The sequence below is a fragment of the Xiphias gladius genome, chromosome 13 (genome assembly GCF_016859285.1).
Source record: "Xiphias gladius isolate SHS-SW01 ecotype Sanya breed wild chromosome 13, ASM1685928v1, whole genome shotgun sequence".
NCBI classification, from domain to species: Eukaryota; Metazoa; Chordata; class Actinopteri; order Istiophoriformes; family Xiphiidae; genus Xiphias; species Xiphias gladius.
In genome coordinates, this window is record NC_053412.1 from 12,662,966 (window position 1) to 12,685,365 (window position 22,400).

Below are 22,400 nucleotides of genomic sequence, written 5' to 3' on the forward strand. Positions count from 1 at the left end.
CAGGGTCAGATGTGTGTTTTCCTCTGTAGGATAGATGTCAGGATTCAGGAGGCAGTGAGCTGATCAGAGCTTAGTAAAGCTAAATGATGAGAGGGCACAACACAGGAAGAAGCTTCCCCTGAGGCAGTGTTCTAATAACACAGATCATTTACCCCGCGTGTGTGTTTGTGTCTGTGTCTGTGTCTGTGCGCGCGCATGTTCACTTGTGTTTGCACACACGTCTGTCCCCCCAGAGCGCCGTGCAGATGAGTGGGTGCGTCAGCGTCCCAGCAACAGTGCAGAGGAGACAGCCCGGTGTCAAGAGACGCCAGCCGGGGAGGACGACAGCGACACAGACCTCACGTACGGAGAGGTGGAACAACGGCTGGACCTGCTGCAGCAGCACCTCAACAGGTGTGGCGGGGCAAGAGGGCTGGAACAGACTCTGGAACGGCATGTTGGTCGCGTCAAACCAAAATACTTAATTTAACCTGTCGTGAGGAGGTTGTTTTTTTGGCAGAGTGGCAGCTCCTCAAGCGGAAACACTGAGAACACCACACACTACTTAGACTGCATAAGTTAAAATGCTCCTCACCTCATTAACATCCAGGGAGGCATCTGATACAGCCGAGGGGAAGTATACAGTATGATGATATTTACCCTCTAACCGTGAGGAAGGAGAAGCTGATCATCTGTTGTCTCAGTTATATAATCCTCCTCTGGCTTTATCTTTGATCCCCCGATTTCATTCTGGCATTCACACCTTTCAAAGGGGAACTTTTCCACCTTTACACATCAAAGTCTGTTTCCAGGTGTTGCGGCGTGCTACTGCATATGTGGAAAAAAAGTTGTACGAAGCCTTTTTATCGTCTCCAGAGGGAGCTGTGTGACGCCTGATAAATGTCCTCGAGTGATATCACATGAGTCGGCGTCGGTTAGGGCTGAAGACTGAAGTTTGTTTGCGAATGAATCCAATCTGGGGGGTTGGCGTTAGGAAGAAGCGAACTCATCGATCCTAGCCTGCTCCTCGTTTCCCCCTGAGGCTAGAAGCTATATCAGGCGCTAGGAACATAACACACCCGAATCTCCAACTGAACTGCTGATGGTTGAGTTGCATTGTGGGTAATGTAGGCGCCGCCTTTTGAGAAGGAAGAAGAACGTGTGGAATAAAAAAATCAACATCTTTAAATTTTCAATCGTGATTCCAGTAACATTATAGGAGTGTGAGGCTGAATCAGTGGAGTACTAATAAGTTTTAATATCAAACAATCAGAATAAAATTAATGGAAATGAATATGTATTTCAAACTCTGTGTCTGTGTCTGTGTCTGTGTCTGTGTCTGTGTCTGTGTCTGTGTCTGTGTCTGTGTCTGTGTCTGTGTCTGTGTCTGTGTCTGTGTCTGTGTCTGTGTCTGTGTCTGTGTCTGTGTCTGTGTCTGTGTCTGTGTCTGTGTCTGTGTCTGTGTCTGTGTCTGTGTCTGTGTCTGTGTCTGTGTCTGTGTCTGTGTCTGTGTCTGTGTCTGTGTCTGTGTCTGTGTCTGTGTCTGTGTCTGTGTCTGTGTCTGTGTCTGTGTCTGTGTCTGTGTCTGTGTCTGTGTCTGTGTCTGTGTCTGTGTCTGTGTCTGTGTCTGTGTCTGTGTCTGTGTCTGTGTCTGTGTCTGTGTCTGTGTCTGTGTCTGTGTCTGTGTCTGTGTCTGTGTCTGTGTCTGTGTCTGTGTCTGTGTCTGTGTCTGTGTCTGTGTCTGTGTCTGTGTCTGTGTCTGTGTCTGTGTCTGTGTCTGTGTCTGTGTCTGTGTCTGTGTCTGTGTCTGTGTCTGTGTCTGTGTCTGTGTCTGTGTCTGTGTCTGTGTCTGTGTCTGTGTCTGTGTCTGTGTCTGTGTCTGTGTCTGTGTCTGTGTCTGTGTCTGTGTCTGTGTCTGTGTCTGTGTCTGTGTCTGTGTCTGTGTCTGTGTCTGTGTCTGTGTCTGTGTCTGTGTCTGTGTCTGTGTCTGTGTCTGTGTGTGTGTGTGTGTGTGTGTCTGTGTCTGTGTCTGTGTCTGTGTGTGTGTCTGTGTCTGTGTCTGTGTCTGTGTCTGTGTCTGTGTCTGTGTCTGTGTCTGTGTGTGTGTCTGTGTCTGTGTCTGTGTCTGTGTCTGTGTCTGTGTCTGTGTCTGTGTCTGTGTCTGTGTCTGTGTCTGTGTCTGTGTCTGTGTCTGTGTCTGTGTCTGTGTCTGTGTCTGTGTCTGTGTCTGTGTCTGTGTCTGTGTCTGTGTCTGTGTCTGTGTCTGTGTCTGTGTCTGTGTCTGTGTCTGTGTCTGTGTTTGTGTCTGTGCCTGTGTCTGTGTCTCTGTCTGTGTCTGTGTCTGTGTCTGTGTCTGTGTCTGTGTCTGTGTCTGTGTCTCTGTCTGTGTCTGTGTCTGTGTCTGTGTCTGTGTCTGTGTCTGTGTCTGTGTCTGTGTCTGTGTCTGTGTCTGTGTCTGTGTCTGTGTCTGTGTCTGTGTCTGTGTCTGTGTCTGTGTCTGTGTCTGTGTCTGTGTGTGTGTGTGTGTGTGTGTGTGTTTTTGTGTTTGTGTCTGTGTCTGTGTCTGTGTCTGTGCCTGTGTCTGTGTCTGTGTCTGTGTCTGTGTCTGTGTCTGTGTCTGTGTCTGTGTCTGTGTCTGTGTCTGTGTCTGTGTCTGTGTCTGTGTCTGTGTTTGTGTCTGTGCCTGTGTCTGTGTCTCTGTCTGTGTCTGTGTCTGTGTCTGTGTCTGTGTCTGTGTCTGTGTCTGTGTCTCTGTCTGTGTCTGTGTCTGTGTCTGTGTCTGTGTCTGTGTCTGTGTCTGTGTCTGTGTCTGTGTCTGTGTCTGTGTCTGTGTCTGTGTCTGTGTCTGTGTCTGTGTCTGTGTCTGTGTCTGTGTCTGTGTCTGTGTCTGTGTCTGTGTCTGTGTCTGTGTCTGTGTCTGTGTCTGTGTCTGTGTCTGTGTCTGTGTCTGTGTCTGTGTCTGTGTCTGTGTCTGTGTCTGTGTCTGTGTCTGTGTCTGTGTCTGTGTCTGTGTCTGTGTCTGTGTCTGTGTCTGTGTCTGTGTCTGTGTCTGTGTCTGTGTCTGTGTCTGTGTCTGTGTCTGTGTCTGTGTCTGTGTCTGTGTCTGTGTCTGTGTCTGTGTCTGTGTCTGTGTCTGTGTCTGTGTCTGTGTCTGTGTCTGTGTCTGTGTCTGTGTCTGTGTCTGTGTCTGTGTCTGTGTCTGTGTCTGTGTCTGTGTCTGTGTCTGTGTCTGTGTCTGTGTCTGTGTCTGTGTCTGTGTCTGTGTCTGTGTCTGTGTCTGTGTCTGTGTCTGTGTCTGTGTCTGTGTCTGTGTCTGTGTCTGTGTCTGTGTCTGTGTCTGTGTCTGTGTCTGTGTCTGTGTCTGTGTCTGTGTCTGTGTCTGTGTCTGTGTCTGTGTCTGTGTCTGTGTCTGTGTCTGTGTCTGTGTCTGTGTCTGTGTCTGTGTCTGTGTCTGTGTCTGTGTCTGTGTCTGTGTCTGTGTCTGTGTCTGTGTCTGTGTCTGTGTCTGTGTCTGTGTCTGTGTCTGTGTCTGTGTCTGTGTCTGTGTCGTTAAGAAGAAGCGAACTCATCGATCCTAGCCTGCTCCTCGTTTCCCCCTGAGGCTAGAAGCTATATCAGGCGCTAGGAACATAACACACCCGAATCTCCAACTGAACTGCTGATGGTTGAGTTGCATTGTGGGTAATGTAGGCGCCGCCTTTTGAGAAGGAAGAAGAACGTGTGGAATAAAAAAATCAACATCTTTAAATTTTCAATCGTGATTCCAGTAACATTATAGGAGTGTGAGGCTGAATCAGTGGAGTACTAATAAGTTTTAATATCAAACAATCAGAATAAAATTAATGGAAATGAATATGTATTTCAAACTCTTAGCTGACATCTGAAGCACCAAATGCGTTTTTTTTAGCGATGATGCTCTTGACCTTTACATAGCTGAAGATACCATTGTTAACACATTTGGCTCTGTTTCCCATAACGGGCTCTTCATTTTTCCTCATTTCGACAAAGTTGTCTCTCAGACATCGCCTTGCGATTGTGCCTATGGCTGGCTGGAAACCTGCACAGGGACAGACGCCGGCCGCAGCCGTGTTTATGCGGAGAGCGGACTGTGTTGAGCAGCTTGTGCGAGACTCTGCTGGTGCACTGATACAGATGAGCGGGAGGCAGACAGTCAGCTATTTTTAGCGGGCAGCCATGAGATGCAGACACATTGCAACGACTCTTGACGTCATGCTGTGAGGTTGGAATGGTGGGTGTCGTGTGGTGAAGTTGCAGAGTTTTGCCGCACTGATGGAGGAAAAGTGTAAATGGTATTTAGAGTTTTATATGGATGTGAAAGAAAGAACTATTCAGCAAGTTTCTTCGGGATTCTGCACACTGATCTTCCATTTGCCTCCCAGTGGAAAAGAGCGATCACGCCAGGGAGTCCTCCCACAGCTTGCCATCATCATTCGTGCTGGTTTGCGTGAGTATTTGTCTGAAGCGGCAGGCATGGCCAGTGCACACCTAACCCTCATTTTACCGAGACAGGGCCGAGCCAAAGTGTTTATTTGCAGTTACTCTTCTGTAAAGAGCAAAACCTGGCGAAGCGACAGGGAGGCATTCCCCTCTACGCTGGAAAGTCCCTGCTCGCTTTATTTGCTGTTTCTGTGTCTTCTTTTTCGCCGATGGACCGAAAAAAAAAAAAGGAGTGTGTGGAGAGAAGAGGTGATTCACGATCTCAGACACTCCATGCCATGATGTAACTTGCTGCATTAGGTGATGACACACGTTGCAGGTATTTGGTATTTTAGCTCCTGCCATATAGAAACTTTCTAGCAATTATCAAGCCTTATCTTCAATTCAGAAGTTTCCTCTTCGGCACGATTTCTTAACGAATTTCATATTACTTGCTAATATTTAAATGCGTGATCGCAATAACCACTGGACGATAGAATAACAATTTATCAATTTCACTGAATTTTTTTTCTTGCATCAACTGCTCTAAAAACCATCATACACATCAACATTCAAGATAAAATCCCATAGAAAAAGAGACACCAGTGATGGAACTAAGTACATTTACTCAGACTGTAATTAAGTACAATTTTAAGTTACTTTAATTGAGTATTTTCATTGTCTGCCACTTTATGTGTCTACTCCACTACATTTCATGTTTTTAATTGAAAATGTAAAACATGTACATTCAAAACAAATGGAAAATATCATAAAATATGATGCTTTGTTACAGATTAAGTTACCAACAATAGATAAAGTTGTTAAAATTAGCTTCACTACAACCAGCTACAACATTAAAACCCAGCTTAAGTCAATATTAACAACCCAACAATATCATATATAATAATAAACCATCAGTCATAGGGGCCATTTTTCTGCAGAACTAGCACTTTTTCTTTTGATCCTTTAAGTAGATTTCCTTCTTTTACTTAAATAGGATTTTGAATAGGACTTTTAGTGGTATTTTTGAGTATTTCTACTCAAGTAACTTGTACTTTTATTTAAATATAGGATTGGAATACTACTTCTACTACTGACAGACATAAATGTGTGCCCCTCCATGCTACATTAAATCAAATTCATGTTCAGTATTCCTTTATCAGGCTAACATGTCAGAACTCCTCACCTTCCTGAAGGAGACCCATTTCAGAAGCATCCTGCTACTGCAACATCCAAACCATCTGCAGTTGTAAGGTTTCAGTCTCCCCCTAGTGCTTGGTATTAGTACTGACCACCCATCCACCATCCCATAATGATAACACTGTGTCACACAATATAAGGGGGAAAAAAAGGGATCAAATCTTTCCATTGCCATTACTATTTGTGTCTGCATCCTTTTTTTTCCTGAGAAAAATAGAGCAAAAGATAATATCAGTCATTATATTAATTACAGGACTGACAGTGAGGCAAACCTTTTCTTGACGGTGACGATGAGATGAAATTAATGGGCCCTTTGGGGAAATTAGGTCACAGCATTAAAAGAGATGACGAGAAACAAAGACTACAACGTAAGTACTCCAAAATACAGACGGGTGACAAATTAAAGGAAAAACCAACATAGAGTGTCTCAGTAAGGTGTTGGGCCACCACGAGCCACCAGAACAGCTTAAAATGCTCCTCGGCATCGATCCTAAAAGTCTCTGGAACTCTACTGGAGGGATGGACACCATTCAATCAAAAGATGTTCCCTCATTTGGTGTTTTGACGATGGCGGTGGAGAGCGTTTTCTAACACGTCAGTCTAAAATCTACCAGAGGTGTTCAACTGGGTTGAGATCAGGTAACTGCGAAGGCCAAAGCATATGATTCGAATAATATTCATACTCATCAAACCACTCGGTGACCCCCTGTGCCCTGTGGATGGAGGCATTTTCATCCTGGACGAGACCCCTCCCATCAGGAGAGAAATCTTTCATCATAGGATGAAGACGATCACTCAGAACAACTTTGTATTGATTTACAGTGACCCTTCCCTCTTAGGGGACAAGTGGATCCAAACCCTGCCAGCAAAATGTCCCTCGCAGCACAACAGAGCCACCGGATCCCCTCGCTATAGGGGTCAAGCATTCAGGCCTGTACCGTTCTCTTGGTCGCTCACCACACACGCACTCGCCCACTTGTCGAGAATATGGTGACGGATGACTCATCTGACCACATCGCATTTCTCTCAGATGTGCATTCATCTTTGTAATGAGGGGTTTATGCACTGCAACCCTACTATAATATCCCTCTCCCTTTGATTGTTGACATCCTGTTCTTGCCGACACAGTCTGATCACATCCTGCTTTGACTTTCTCAGTCACCTGAGAAGAGTTGCTCTTCTCTTGTTCCTCACATATCGCACTAATGCGTGAGCATCACGGTCATCAAATGTGCATTGTCGACCGCAGATTCCGACCCCGTCTACTGACGTCTTTCCCAGAGATCTAAATGCAGATGTCGCTTCAGTCACTTCCTACTGAAACATCAGCCAGTTGAGCAGTCATTGTGACTGAGGCTCCTGCACCTTGTTTCAAAGTCATTTACATCTTTTCTTTTTGCCATCTTGATACAGAATCCGAATCAACTGGGCCTGCTCAGCATTTTAGGTTTACTCTGTTTCATGACTGTACAATGCACATTTCCATATCTGACTGACTTACTGATTTATTGTATATCAGTAATAAATAAATCAGTATTGTTTAGAAACACTGAGTGTCTAAACAGTCAACTCTCAAAAACTCACTTGACTTTGAAGAAGTGAGTTTGAGCTACGTAATACACAATTTTTGTTGATGACAGTACTGACCACTGCACCACAACAATGCTTAAAATGTCCAGATACATTCGGGACAATGTACTGTTTCGTTTTCTTCCATGTTCTGTTGTTTTTCTGTCCATCAGACTGGAGTCCCAGATGACTGCAGACATCCAGGCCATCCTGCAGCTCCTTCAGAGGCAGACCACAGCCGGCCCCCCGGCCTACAGCACCGTCACCTCAAGCCCCGAGTACCAGAGGCCAGCCGTCAGGGTCCAGCCAGTGTCTGCCGTCCAGACAGATCTCAGCCTCGGCCCTGCGCCGCCTCGGCCACAGGTACTCCAGACAAAAGGGAAAGAGGTGACTTTGCACTGGCGATGCACTGCCCTTTTAAAATAACTGAAATTATGCAGAATTTTACAACAGCTTTGGCTCAATTTTCAAACCAGAGTTTCAATTAGCAAAAGACTTGAATCAGGATCTACGTCATGCAGTAAAATATAACCTCGTTTCACAGCATTGCATAGGATTTAAAGCTGAACACTTGACTGATGAAAAGGAAATGAATCTGGACCTATATTGATCATTTTAATTTTTCCATCAGATGGTTCTGTCTTCTCAAATGTGAGCATTTGCTGCTTTACTTCAATCTTCATAAACCGAATATCTCCAGGTCTTGAAGCACTGGTCGGCCAAGACAAGCAGCTGATTATGTAGACTTGCACTCTGTGATTAATCGATGAATTGAGAAAATAATCAGCAGATTAATGCATGATGAAAATAATCAGTAGTTAGTGGTAGCTGAATTCTAATCATTGTTCAGTTTTAAATGAACAGTAACTAATTCTCATCCAAACAGTTTTATTCATCAAGCAAGGAGATAAAAAAAACTGTAATTATCACAGAAGTCCGTATTTGACATGATGTAGAGTAAAAATGACTTAAAAATTCATTTTATTATTAAAACATTACTGTAAATATAGATAATGAAGCCTATAGTCTGACTATCAAGGAAACGCTACATTAGTAAAAGATATAAGGATGATCATCATTGTGCTTCACTGCATCAGTTTACCTTCCCTGTTCTGCATTGTCATTCAGGGCACCAGAACCTTCACCAGCAGCCATCAGTGACAGTAACAGTCATGTTGTTAAAGGGTGGGTTCGCACTTTTCCGAGGCGGCCTTAAAAACGACAGTGAGGTGACCATACGAAGACTGAAACAGTTTCTGATGGCGGCTGTGAAGGGATCCCTTCTTAAAGTCACTCCGCGGCGTTCAGCAGAGTCAAACAGATCAAGTGGGTATCCTCCACTCACAGTGGGATCTGTGCAGCAATAAGCGTCAGATCTGTGCTAATGTGAGGGCGTGCGTTCTGAATGCCGACGATTTAGGGATTTGCACTTTGGACGGCATGTTGGGTTTCGGTTTAATTTGGCTCTTTGCTTTTACGAGTTTTGCACATGAAAACTCTGTTGAGCCAAAGAAACTGTGAAATACCGTAAATGTTTTCAATTTATATCATGTGCAGACTCTGCCAAAGAGAGTCTCCGTCACTTGTTTTTGTCTAAACAGACATACACACAGCTGGTAAGATAGCTGCGTGTATGTCTGTTTTAAGAGTCTCTGCCAAATGACTCATGGGCGCCCACTGTCTCCCTCAGAGCCCCGGCCCAGAGATAGCCCAGAACAAATCCAAAGAGACCTCCCCGGTCCTCCTCCACACAGAGACTCTTCCAGATGGGAACTCTGCTGGACTGCTCCCGAGCGACGCAGGCGCAGAGCAGAGAGAGACGCGAAGCAACGCACACGCTCTGGAGCTCCACCACCACCAACAGCCACCGAGGTTCCCCTCAGGCCGACAAGCCTCTCTACCTGATGTCCCCAGCAGCTCAGGAATGTTGGGACTCCACAGGCCAGTTTCTGACCCGGGGCTTCCAGGAAAGTAGCCCCCCCCCTCCCCAGCCCCCCCTTCGACACTGACTGAAGGTCTTCTCTCAAGCTTGACTCAGGGTCTAAGAAAGAGACTGAATATGCAAAGGAAAACAAACTTAGACTCTCTTCCACTCCTTTTCGGAAAATCTCCCAGCCCCAACCCTTCCTACTCTCTGATTTAGATGTATAAAATCCATTTATACAGAGGTATTTATACACTATATTATTAACATATGTATGTAAAGTCATCATCTACTGTGTACATACTTCGAATAGAACACTGCCAGCAACACGAGGCACCTAATGTGCTTTTTCTTCAAGAGATATGCATGTTTTTGTTTCTCATCTTTTCTTTTCCTTTTCTGTTGCATGTTCCTCACACAAAAACACACACACACTGCAACTCGCCAGGCAATCAGGTGTGATCTCGGCATGCTTACAGACTACTGTAGCTATCAAGGCTCATTTCCTAAGACGCTCCCCTCTTCACAGGGACAAAAGCTACTTGAAAACTCTTCCTGTATTTCAGCTTTGAAGTTTATCAGCGGCACCCGAACGATTGACGCAGTTACAAGCCCACAAGGGGATCAGTCTATTTAGCGTGCCTACTGTAAGCCGCATTGCCACAACACATGAAAATCCCTTTTTATTCAGCGCAAAATACACAACTCAGTGTAGTAATAATGTGTGTGGAGGCTGTGGGGACTTGCCATAGCACAAAAAGACTTCTGTCAGCCTTTGAGAGCAATAATGACGAACCAGTGCAGGAAATTACACTCGATCTTGGTGTATTTCTAGAGTTTAATAAACTTTGAAAATAGTTTTATAAAACCTGAACGAAGAAAAAGAGCAACTCTGAACAGCTTTTATGTCGGGATTTCATTGCATTTCGCTTGCAAATACCAAAATGTTACGTTCAGATCTGTGTGTGGATTGAACAACTCAACCTTCACAAACAGAGCATCTCGGAGGTTAACTGTAAATGTTCAAGACACAAAGTGAATGCTTAAAGTTGTGGATTTAGTAGATGTGAAAAAACAAGAGACCACAACATAAAATTACCATATAACTGCCTGCATTATATCAATATTACACAAGCATGGTTGTGGGGTATTTACGGTTGTAAGGGACATTTATGTCAAGGCAGTTTGGGGATTTTAATGTAGAACAATTGTTCTTTTTCTGTGACATAATGACACACAAAAAAACCTCAAACTAGTTTGGTTTATACATTTCTTTCGTGAGTCTTCAGAAAATGTACCAAAATCTAGTTGGTCAGAAATATGTGTACAGCTCGTGCTGGTATGTTGTTGCCCTCATCGCCTTAATCTGCCACGTTTGTTGGCCATCGACGCCTCTCTTCATGGCAGAGGTGGAAGAGTTTGAGAAAATCTGCTGGTTTTCCTTTGGGGAGTCCGGCCGGTCACAGCTTCAGATGGGCTCGTTGTCCCGGTTAGAAGACGCAGTCGCATCCAACATTTAACTTTGTGGCTAATGGTTTGATTTTGTCCTGAAATATTCGGAGGTACTCATCCGTCTCCATTGCTCTGTGCGCTTTCTGCAAAGGTAGTACTCTTAGTTGTGCGCCTCACCTTTCCTCCCACAAATACACCTCTTGTTATTGTGGCCAAATAACTCCGTCTTTGTGTCATCTGACCACAAAACTCTCCTCCAGAAGGTTTTTCCCATGTGAGTCAGGCGTGAGCTGACTCCTATGGTGCGGATTTTGGATCCGGAGCTGCTTTTCTTGTGCGGCGGCCTCTCGGCCCGTGGTGATGTGAAGCTCGCTCAACTGAGGACCGTGACGCGTGCGGTTGCACCAGCTTCTAAATCCGGTCAAACCTGGATTTTTTTTTTTTTTCTTTACTGGTTCTTTGATGACTATCTGGAACAGTTGTCCCTCAGAAGAAGGCAGCAGTTTGGGTTTACTGCCAAAGAGACCAGTGTTCCCCGTACTTTTGTCACCAATGAATTAGAGTGATGATCTTGGGACCTGAAGTTGCTATGACATTTACTACTTTACTACCAATACTTCTAAAAAACTGTACCCTGAGTTGACACACAAAAAAATGTAGAAAAGAAAGGAAAACTGAATTTATTTTTTTAAGTACATTTCCTTATCATTCTGTAACAGAAAAAGAACAGTTGAAATAATTAAAATCCTCAATCTGTATGTATAAAGGTAAAAAAAAAAAAAATTGACTGCAACTGCCTGCTGGATGTAAAATTTCCCAACTAGAGAATCATCACCAACAAACATCATCTGGAAAAATAAAACAAAAAAAAAAAAAAATAAGAGCTCAGCCTTCAATAGCCTTAGCTTTATTAGCCTGCTCTAGCCTTTACAGACGACATCGATCCCCGGCGAAAGGAACCTGCCTCCCCGCCATCACTGATGTAAAATGTACTGAACCGCGAACTGCATGATGAAAACGAACTTAGTCATTTTAGTTTTCTATCGACACCGATTCTAACCCGAGCTCACGTATTGCATGGAGACCGCACTTGGCCGGATTCTCAAGAAAGGTCTCGATCAACTCTCTCTGTGTGTGTGTGTGTGTGTGTGTGTGTGACATGTATTGCTACGTGAGGTACAGCACATAAACTCGTCCGCGGAGATTTAGAGGGGACCGTTAGACCTATTTTTCTAAAACAAAGTATTTCATTTGCCATTATTTTTCTATGTATCCGATTTGTTCTTAAACCCCCCCCCGGAGGTTTAGTTAGGACGGTGTGTGAACCGCCGGTGGGGGGAAGGGAAGACGGCGAACGCACTGCACAGCCGCTCAATGTAGCACAGCGAGACCTCAGTGACCGGGCAGCACTTTGTAAGCTGCTTGAACAGTTTGTCTCGAACCGATACCGCACATCGATTACTCGTATCATTTTCTGCAGATTGACTTTTTTTTTTTTTTTTTCCCCTCTGAAACTTTCTCGGCGCGTTGAGAGGGGCAAGTCGAGACCCGACACTTAAAAAAAAAAAAAAAAAAAAAAAAAAGCCCGGGCTTCATTCTGTCCCAAGCCCATCGCTGGAAAAAAAAAAAAAAAGAAAAAAAACCTCCTCCCTCCGAACCCGCCGGTGAAAATATGTAGAAGAAACGGAAGGGTTTGTAAGACGCGAGAGAAATGACGCTTGGTTTCCGACGCTCCTGGAAGGACCGAGAAGTCGGAGATAGCGGGGATAGTGTTAGCTGAACGGGGGGATGAAGACGGATGAGATGGAGAAGAGAAACCTCTCCAAGGACAATACAAATGTTTCCGGCACAGAACGGGGGGTTTGCTTTCTTTGATACGCTTTTCTTTCTCGAGCACAGATGTAGAACAAAAGTTGCTAGAGCCGAACTCGACGTGTCAGGTGCCCGAGGAGTCGCCTGCCGAACTTTCACGGGACTTGCGAACTTTTGCACAGAGATTAGAAAAAAAAAACAAAAAACTTGCTGTACTGGATATCAATGTCACTTTTTAAATCTAGTGCTGTTCACAACTGTTTTTATGCATTTTTTTTAAATGTTTGCCACTGTATTTTATACAATGCAACACTTAACAGCTAATTTGAATGTTTCCGTTCTGAACTATATTTAAAGAAATGAAATATATTGTGTAAATAGACGGGGTATTGCGCAATTGTATAGATTAATAAACAGAATGCATATGATTGAAAAGTGTTTATTATGAGTAACAAAATGATATTTCCTACAACATTGGGTGTGTGTAGGCACAGATTTCACTGCAATCTTGAAGTGAAAAACCTGGCTGTGTTTGTACTGAAACATGGAAACAAAAAGTAGGCATACGAACATACTGCTGTTTACATGACAATACTTTCATAACTCCGTATCATTAACAACAGGTGTCAGTTTGGATTTATATCAGCTCACAGTCACTTTGGCTTCTTATCAAGTTCAACATCAAGCTAATATGCATCGACAATCTAATGAAGTTAGGCTAGATGTAAGTTTTATAAAACAGAAGTGCACAATATTTCCTGCATATAAAATACCATTAACACAGATGATGCGCATGAGAAAATGCACTGGCTAAGACGTTCAGAGCTGTCCGAAGTTCAGTGTAAAAGCAAATCAACATCAAGTTATCTGTAAATGCGTTGAGCATTCATTCATTAACCATGACGCTGCCATTACTATGAAGTTCTACATAAATGGTTTTACTATATTTGACGATACATTCAGAGATTAATGAATTAATGGCACAATAGGTTTCCCATATATCAGAACATCCTTTTAGTATCCGTTCTCTTGTCGTATTCCGAAATGAGAGACCTGGAGATTATTATTCTAACCAGTTAAAACCTAGCTGGTAGATTCATTTCTAATTGTTCCACTGACATTCTCCATTCCTCTGATCCTTGAAGTCTCTATGAGTAAAGCTTTGCTGTGATTATAGCATTTTTCTAATCGTTCAGACACTAATGCGCTACGGTGTCTGTGTCTTTTATTTTGAAAGTCAGAAATCTTAAAAAGAGGTTTAAAGATACTGAATTTTATTATAGAAACGTATTATATTCCCCTCTAATGTGGATACATACTGTGTATACATGTGTGTGTGTGTGTGTGTGTGTGTACACCTGATGCATCTTCAGCACATCCCTGTGTAACATACAAGTCTAAAGCATTATGGCAAGCATTACAAGCAATGGGTACTTTAAATGTTGTGGCTCGTGGCCGCTCAGCCTAATTTACTGGCCTCCCTTTGCATTCCTGTGAGGCACTGTTCCAGAATCGGCCACTGATTGGTTCGTTGACTGCCCTGACCTCCTGGTGTGGGACAGACAGCAGCACTTAGATGGCAATGGTGCACAGGATGAACTGTTAACAGGAGGCACAGAGAGGGGGAGAGGAGAGACAAAGAGAGAGAGAATGTGAGCCACAAAAGTCGTTTTGGAGATCGACCGCAGGACCTCAACAGGAAACGCTCTTTAAAGCTGCACTGAGCTGTTTCACGCACTGGCAGAACTGCAACTGCAGCGACATGGAACAGATTGAAGTAATACCATGGGATGTCTGTACACTGAACAACATAGCATGTCTGACACCCTGTGAACGCTCTGTACCCTAGGTCATAATAACGAGGGGAGAAAAACAAGAGCGCACTGCTCATTTTGCTCCAGTGTCCTAGACAATGAGACAAACAGGACCAAACGTCCTCCTTTCAATCAGGTGGCACTAGGGACCGTATGAGAATTACTAGGGCAAAAAGGAGGGTAGAAAAGGGGCAGGGTACTGTAATATAGTAGATAAGGGCCGTTTTGGGAAACGATACATGTAGATCTGATTAGTCACTGAATGTTATCCCTACCAAAAAAAACACTTCATTTTTCAATTAACCTATGCACCAGGTCCTCCAGTCTGCGTCATAAACTGGTCTGAACAAAGAGACACATGCTTAAGAGTCACGTACGACTGGTGCTCTCATATTTAGAACTGCACGAACAAAATTCACCGGACGGGTCCGGTCCCAGTCCAGAGTTAGAACTGCTGCGTGTGGGGTGAACCTAGCCAGGTCTGCGTGGAACAGATCCCGCCTCCGCAGTTGTTCTCAGGCCACCGCAAGACCTCGGGGCGTGATGGGACACGCCTGGCTCTCACCTGATCTAACGGCGGATTGGTTTAGACGTTGGCTCAACAACATGACGTTTTATAGAAACTTGTCAGTTTTCGTTTAATTGGAGAGATTTAGATTTTTACTCTTTGAAGATGTATTGTAATAGCAGAAACTGTCGCGTGGTCGATGGTGACTTATCAGTCAGAGAGGCTGAATTACAGATCGTTCACATAGACTGCAGACAATCTATACTAGCTCTAGTCTACAGTATAATATGAATATTACTGATTTAATTCTTGAAGCATTAAGCAACCGCTGGGTACCTGGATGTGAAGATTCTTAGAATTGCATCTTTGCAGATGTTAAGCCCCGACAGTGAATATCTGAAAGCCCAATAATTAAAAATACTGTCCTACATTTCTTTCCCCTCCCCCCGTATTTTGAATGGTGTTGTTGTTAAGGTTTTGAATTTATTTATGTAGTTTGAGAGGGACATCTCAGAAGAAAAAAAAAAATCAAGAGAGGTTTAGCATTTTGAAATTGAACGTTCTATTAAGATCCTGAAGGTTAAAAATCAAGAGGAAAATTTTGGAACATTTTTTTTTCAGGCCCCCTCCCAGTGCCAGTAAATTTTCACACCGTCACTTAAGACACTTTGAGGCTAAAAACTCTGGAAGGTCCAGGCCCACGCTGAAAGCTATCTGAGGGAGTGAGAGCCACAAAGAAAGAGGAACTTACATCATCATACTGGAAGGTGACAGATCCCTGCTGCATGGTATCTCTCCGCCTGAAGTTCTCTGTAACAGGAAGAGTAAACGGTCACGGCACCGGAGTGACTCGATTTCCATAAAGCTGATTTCTCAACACCTTGTGACGCAGCTTTGTGCTGCCGAGCCAAGCAGAACGAGTGGCCGTTCGCCGCGCGTGGCGGAGTCGGTTCGGTGCAGCACGGATCCCTTGGCTTGTGTGTCTGGTTACCTGTGAGAGCTCGCAGTTTGACGCAGCAGGCCACGTAGTCGTCAAAGAAGATTCTTCCACCTTTGTTGTAGCGCTTCATCATCGCATTCAGAGCCTGAGGACTGATGCGGTAGCCTGATGGAGAGGGGGGAGAAAAAAAAAAAAAAAAAGTCTTTTCAGGATGTGGTGCTGTGGCCCTGTAGTCAGACAGTTTCTGTGACTATTTCCTGTCAGTCTGCGGGTTAAAAAGCCATCTCAACATGACTGTACAGCCCGACAAATATTTCAGACTCCACTGTTTATGCATTTACTCCCCTCTTTCAATGCTATCGGCACACTGTGTCCCAATCAGCAGGTAACTTCTCACATGATTTCCCTGTGAACGAGCTTCACACTGCTCCGTCGATAGTTTACGATACAATTCCGAGACGGCATTCCCACAAAGCTAAGCGCTCGCGTTTCATGAGACAGAGAGAAACGCGTCGATTCAATGGAGCTTTGCAACAGCGATGATTTGAGTCTGTCACACGACTGACATTTTTTTCCATCACTAAATGAAAACACGATTGGTTTGACACGATGACAGTTCCGCGCATTATAAGCCGACTCATTTCCAAATGACTTGGGGGGATGTTAGGCTCAAAAAAAACAAAACAAACAAAAAAAAAAGCTGCATTTCTGCAAACGATATGTTCATGGTTTTGGCATCATATTTTTGCGTACATCATCTAGATAATTTAGGTCACCTAGAAAAAAATAAAAAAGGTGGTGTCGGCTACTTAATTTGATTCATTTCTACTCTGCAGCTCAGAGTGTCGTCGAAAGTCAGTTTAAAAAGCTTCAGAAATATCTCTCAGCCCTGCGCTGAGGTAGGAGTTCTAGGCCCCCCTTTAACTTTCACTGTGTTTCCCTGGGAAGGACTCCGGAGTTTGATAAACATGGACCCTGATCTGTCATTCAGTCAGTTCGTGACTCGGCAAAAATGTGTCACATGCTGTGCGTTTGTCCCCTGAAATCTCTCACACTCGTACTTGCACCTTAAGTGTTACTTTTCATGCCACAGAGTACATGTTTGTAGCATAAACTGAAGGAAATGAATTGGAATAATATTACAACATCAATATTACAAGAGTTTAGCCATTTTTATATTGTAAAGACTTTGGATGAGTTGCAAGCTGATGAAAATGGCAAGGATTTTCAGCCATGGAATATTTGCATGAAATGCTCATTTTAAAACAATGTTTTTACAGTAAATGCTACACACCATGAGCCGGTGAATCAGCTGGGCAGATGTGCTCTTCTAGCAGATATAATGGTGTCAACAGACTGTACACGTTGGCGGATAAGTAACCAGAAACATCAGAAAGGTCGAAGATAAATCTGTGGTCATTTAGAAATTAAATGCGTTACACCCCAAAGAGCATTGACGAATGGATTTTTTACACTGTCAAACGTTCTACTTAGTATGTATCTTGGTCACTGTTCTAAAACTGAAGGGATTCTTATTACGAAAATGTTTATGTTCTGTATTTCTGTAAAAATAATATATACTGACTGATTGGCTTGTCAGGTTTTCTAAACTCAAATAACCTCAAAAATCCAGAATCAGTCCTTAATACCAAGTCTCATAAAATTGTCTGAGGTTTTAAATTCATTTAAAATCTTTTTTCAATGAATTTTTGTAGAACAAAATGACATTCTACCTCATAAAATTTCATGCCATCTTTTTTTTCTTTTTTGCACAAAATGTATTAAACGCCAATTTGTGCCCCACGGTAACTAAACAGTCAAGTGAACTGGCCAAAAGGCAACAGAAGGAAATCAGCCCCTCACATTCTCATATGCCCATCACAGTTCCTCCTCCGACAACCTGAATGTAAATTTTGAGTGATCTCTGTTCTAATACCAAAATGGGATTTCAAATCCTATTAGAATATATGGAGCATGTGTAGCGCTGCGTGTAAAACACAAGTGTAATGTTTTCCTCTGTTGAACTGTGAATGATGGAGGAAGGGTGGAGCGTCAGCAGCTTGTCTCTCGCTGGTCTGCTATGATAATAAGTCGGCGACAGATCACACCCATCAACACAGGTTTTTACAGCCTAACTGTCTTCTGTTAGGCTTAATTAAGCGTCATTAAACACTGCGGTTTCCATTCAATGTGTTATCAGGAGCCGCTAAATATCCATCGCGTTAAACTGTTAAGACTCTCACCCATCGCGCCGATTGCCTGAGTCATCTCGTGAGGTTCAACAGTTCCACTCCGGTCCTGGTCAAACATCATGAAGTTCTGCTTCCAGCTGTTTAGAGCCGTGAACAGCTCCTTGAACTCACTGAAGCCCATCTTGCCTGTAAAGTCCCTCTGGCGACGGACTGGTTAAGGTTTTAACATCCGCTGGCGGGGCGGAGAACGACGGCATGGGATCCGAGTCCTGAAGGGCCGAACCTCAGCCTTCTGTGCAACACTGAGTATGAGTGGACAGGTTAGCGTAGGAGCCGGCGGCCGGCACATTGTGGCTACTAAGGGCTTGAATCTGAACTTCACAGTCACAGTTTCATTTCCAGACTGACACAGAATGGTTTTGTTCCCCCAAAACAAAAGGATACATCAAGCATTGCAATCATGATCCTGCACGTCTCCAGGCTGAAAGCTGTGAAAATAACACATACATGTTAGGAACTAGTCAAGCCCACAGTTAGTTGTAACAGTTTGTGCAATTTTATTCTAAAGATAAGGACAAAACTCCACCATGACAGGGACGGATAATTCCCTTTCAAACTGTGGTCATTTAAGGTGCTACACATGATCTACATCTGAACAAAGGGCAGTAGCTACACAACCTGCTGTCACGTCCATCCTGAGGCTAAAAGTAGCTGCTAACGGGCCAAGGCAGGAGGAGATGGAGGAGTTATTCACAAAGCTAATATTTGCTCCTGTGACAAGTCACTAAAACCTGCTCACAAGCCACTGACGGCCGCAGGTAACGTGCTTGTTGCATCGGTGTTCTGGAAAAACGGGCCGATGAACTCTTAAAAGCAGAATTTGATGCATGCAACATGCATTCTATGGTGGATTTCATGGCCATCACTGGATTAACCTGCACAATTAGCACTATACTTAGAAAGATCCCATCAAGGGATAAAGATTTGTTTGGGCAACTTGGGAAAAAAAAAAAAATTACAACAAATAGTCGTTTGATCATTTTGGACCAATTTGACACATCACAGTCTGTTTCTGGGTGTTGGGGAGTGTTGCTGCACCTTAAAACAGTAGTATAAGCCTTAAGGGCTTTCCAGAGGGAGCTGTGTGAGGTCTAATAAATGTCCTCAAGCGATGTCACCTGATTCAACATCGGTTGGGTGTGAGGACTACTAGTTTGAAACTGGAAAAAAAACACCTCAGTGTGGAGTTAGAAAGTGAGCTCAACAGACCTCTAAACACAACACACCCAAATCTTCGGCTGAACTGTGGGCGGTTGTGGGTGTTGTGTTGTGTTGTGGGTAATGTAGTTGCCAGATTTGAGCTCTGGTTCTTTTTTCTTTTGAAAACTGTCCGTCGTGAGTCTGACAATGTTCATTCCTCTACATTGCAGTTATTTTGCACCACATATCAATTAATGTCACTGATGAGACAACTTGAGTTCATGAGTATCTTCAAAACAAGAAATAAAATAATCAAAGTGGAATAAACTGTTTAAAACATAATTTTCTGAACAAAGTTGGAGTGGTTTAGAAGGGAAACAAACCCAACATTGGAAAATAAAGTGTATTAATATCAACTGAACTGTTCTTGCTGGAATCTAGGTCGCTCATTTGCTCCCTCAGCCCTCTTAGGGTGGATCTCACAGAACTCCACTTGAGTTTTCAGAGTATTGGAGCCTCGCTGAACACGGCAACAGGTATTCCCCTGAGGGAAAGTAAGTGAGGTCTTGTTAAACTAATATTGAAACGCACCACGTGAGCTCTCTCAGTACCTCAGGAGTTCAGAAGGGCTCCTAATGCTAAGACAAGGTCCTTTATGAATACAGCCTCTCCTGTTTATATGTCAAAAATGTGCTATTAATACAGCTTTCCCATATAACACGTAAAGTCTCCTGCAATACCAAAAAAAACTTTTCTGAGTCAAACCTAAATGAGCAGTGTAAGATAACTCACGGGAGTGGGATATTTCAGGACTCAGTCGTCCTCTTACGTGGAAGGGGAGAGTAGTGAACTTACGAGTGTAGCTGCCAGTGAAACCAGACTGAGTCAGACACCTCTGGAGCTCCTCTGCGTCGATCTCGCCATCCTGTACAGGGGCCGGAAGTGATATTCGGTCATGTGTGACTCTCCAGGCTATAAACAAAGTTCTGAGGAGACTGGCCTGCTGGTCAAGCGTGAAGCACAGGGCAGACGCCGAAATCGCCCGCGTTCCCGTTTACGCTAACCCTCAACTACTGTGCTACATATGCTGAGTGAACATGGGGGAAAACTGGCGGGAGGAAAGAGAAAACGTGCGTTTAAAGCTACTCTGAAGTTGAGTGGTCTCAGTGAGCAGAACAGAATCAAGTTAATACAAAGCCCCAACATCTCTCGCTTTAAATTTCTTGCATGTCTTCTACTTGTCCAAACTTGAAATGCAAAAGTGAGGGCAAGCCTGCACTGGAAAATGTGGCTTTTATAAAGGCTACATCTATAATACGTGATGTCTTAAATAATCCAGGAGGAGTCAAGAAAATCAAGTTGCAGTTTAAATACACATACCTGGCCTGCTATGGCTGTAAAGCATCCCCACATTGGATCATTGGCAGCTGGTGTTGGGGCACCATACGTGCCTGGATAGCCTCCACCGTAGGGGGAATATCCTCCTTGGGGTGGTGCGCCTCCCATTGGCCCACCCATGTGCCCAGGCATGGGACCTCCCATGGGCCCTCCCGGCATTCCATGCGGTGGCATCCCCTGAGCTGGCATGCCTGGCATCGGTCCCCCATACTGTGGCGGAAAACAGACCAGAAAGGGCTGGTATTAACGAAGCTGCTCAGAGTAAGATTTTGTTTCATAAGCACATCAAAAAATTCTAAAAATGACGTACTTTTTTTCCCTCGCGCCATGCACAGATGTTCCTGGGGGTTTAGACTTGGTCCCAGCTCTCAGATTGTTTCAGAGAGGAGCGACCAAGTCAGCCAGGAGTGACCGTCAGAGGCAACAGCTACACACTTTCCATATTTTGGAAATGTATTATGATAAGTTGATAGCAAAAATACAAGGTGTGACTCTGTCCCCGATATGCAACAAGTTCGTTCAACAAGTTAAACTCAAGGCTTTTTCTAAATACCTTTTTAATACCACAGAGAACGCAATTTAATTCGCAGTCATACTAAGCCAAAGTATGAAAGTATACTGGAGGACCAGTAGGGACAATAAGGCCCAGGATTCACGGTCTTTCAGACTCACCAGAGTTTGAAAGACAATGAATAGCAAAATATAGACCAGACAAATCGCACCAATTCTAAATATATAAACTTGACATTACACTTTTTATGGAAATGTTTTATTTCATTGTTCTTGGATTCAGCAAAACAGAATTAAACATGTATCAGATCAAAGTAAAACCATTTTATTTGACCTCCACAGGTGATTCTCAATTAAACTGGTCACTCTATCATTCTTTGACTCATTTAAATTTTTCTTTGAATAATAGATTAATAGCATTTATTGTTATTTATCTCTTATAAGCTCTCCTCTCGCATGTTTCAATAAATCAAAGCATGCACGCACTGGATGCGAAACGTGTTGAGTATTCCTACTCATGACAAAGTGGACATGACGCCGTGAAGACGTGACGCAGCCCTGACGCCGTGACCCCTCCGGAGGCCTGCTATTGGCTGATTCGGAGCTAGAGGGAGAGGGGGGGGGGGGCTTGAGGGAACTGTCTCTGCAGTCAGCGCTGAAGAAAAAAGAAAAAAGAAAAAAAAAAATTCGTACCTAGACTTTACCGTCAGTTGCTTTTCGCTCCTTTAAGACAAAGCTTCCAGGTCTTACTTTTTATTAAGAAGCTTTTGGCTCGTATGTCAAAGTTTGGGACCGTTCTTCGTTTCTTAGAAGTGTTAGGGGAGACATAGCCTCCCCCCGAGGAATTTGAGGGACTGTCTGCGCTCCTTCTTGTCAAACAACGATTTCCAGGGTCAGTGCGGTGACCCAACCCACACTGCTGGTCAAGCCCTCTCTCAGATATACACAGCTGGTGGGCTAAAGGTGTCTGCTGGTGTTGATTAGTACTCCTGAATGGCGATCCCGGAAGACATTTTTCTAAATTAAAGTCAACTTATAATACACTGCGGAAGGCAATGGGGCTCCTGACTTACAGCTGAAACAGAAAAAAGGGTGATCTATTGAGGCTTACTTCATATATATGGATGCCTACCTTGTTGCAGGAAGGCAGCAAAACCTGTCACTGTACATCTTGTGCAAAATTATCGGAAATTCGCTGAAGCGAGAGCCCCAGGCTAGCTTTTCTGCTTGCTAATATAGCTAGTTTTACGTTGTAAAATTACAGTTACACATGATTTACTCACCCCGCCGTATCCTGGATAAGCCATTTGATGAAAACTGCAAAAGTTTAATACCTTTAAAGTGTGATTGACACAAAATACGAGATACAATGTTACACGTTTATAACTTCCGATAAGTCTGAACAGTTGCTACATCATTTCCGAGCTCGCGAAAGCTGTCGGAAGTGCGTCGACGGATAGCACAG

At 43.8% G+C, this 22,400-nt stretch overlaps 2 protein-coding genes across 8 annotated transcripts in view; one reads left to right on the forward strand and one right to left on the reverse strand.

Annotated features, from left to right (window-relative positions):
- kcnh7 (potassium channel, voltage gated eag related subfamily H, member 7) overlaps window positions 1–9,445 on the forward strand; it is a 72,639-nt gene extending 63,194 nt beyond the window's left edge. For all 7 annotated transcript variants that reach the window (XM_040142287.1, XM_040142282.1, XM_040142284.1 and 4 more), the window contains 3 exons: window positions 234–393; window positions 7,359–7,548; window positions 8,876–9,445. In XM_040142287.1, the coding sequence (XP_039998221.1) occupies window positions 234–393; window positions 7,359–7,548; window positions 8,876–9,160 (635 nt within the window). In that variant the 3' untranslated portion in view covers window positions 9,161–9,445. The remainder of the gene's footprint in view (window positions 1–233; window positions 394–7,358; window positions 7,549–8,875) is intronic.
- A 3,351-nt stretch (window positions 9,446–12,796) lies between these two features.
- gca (grancalcin) lies at window positions 12,797–22,390 on the reverse strand. Its single transcript, XM_040142398.1, has 8 exons — window positions 22,219–22,390; window positions 20,408–20,635; window positions 19,883–19,952; window positions 18,272–18,315; window positions 17,879–18,026; window positions 15,687–15,800; window positions 15,447–15,505; window positions 12,797–13,972 (listed from the first exon to the last, which is right to left on the reverse strand). The coding sequence occupies exons 1-8, from the start codon at window positions 22,240–22,242 to the stop codon at window positions 13,946–13,948; spliced, it is 714 nt and encodes a 237-aa protein (XP_039998332.1). The 5' UTR covers window positions 22,243–22,390; the 3' UTR covers window positions 12,797–13,945.
- Between the last annotated feature and the right edge of the window lie 10 nt (window positions 22,391–22,400).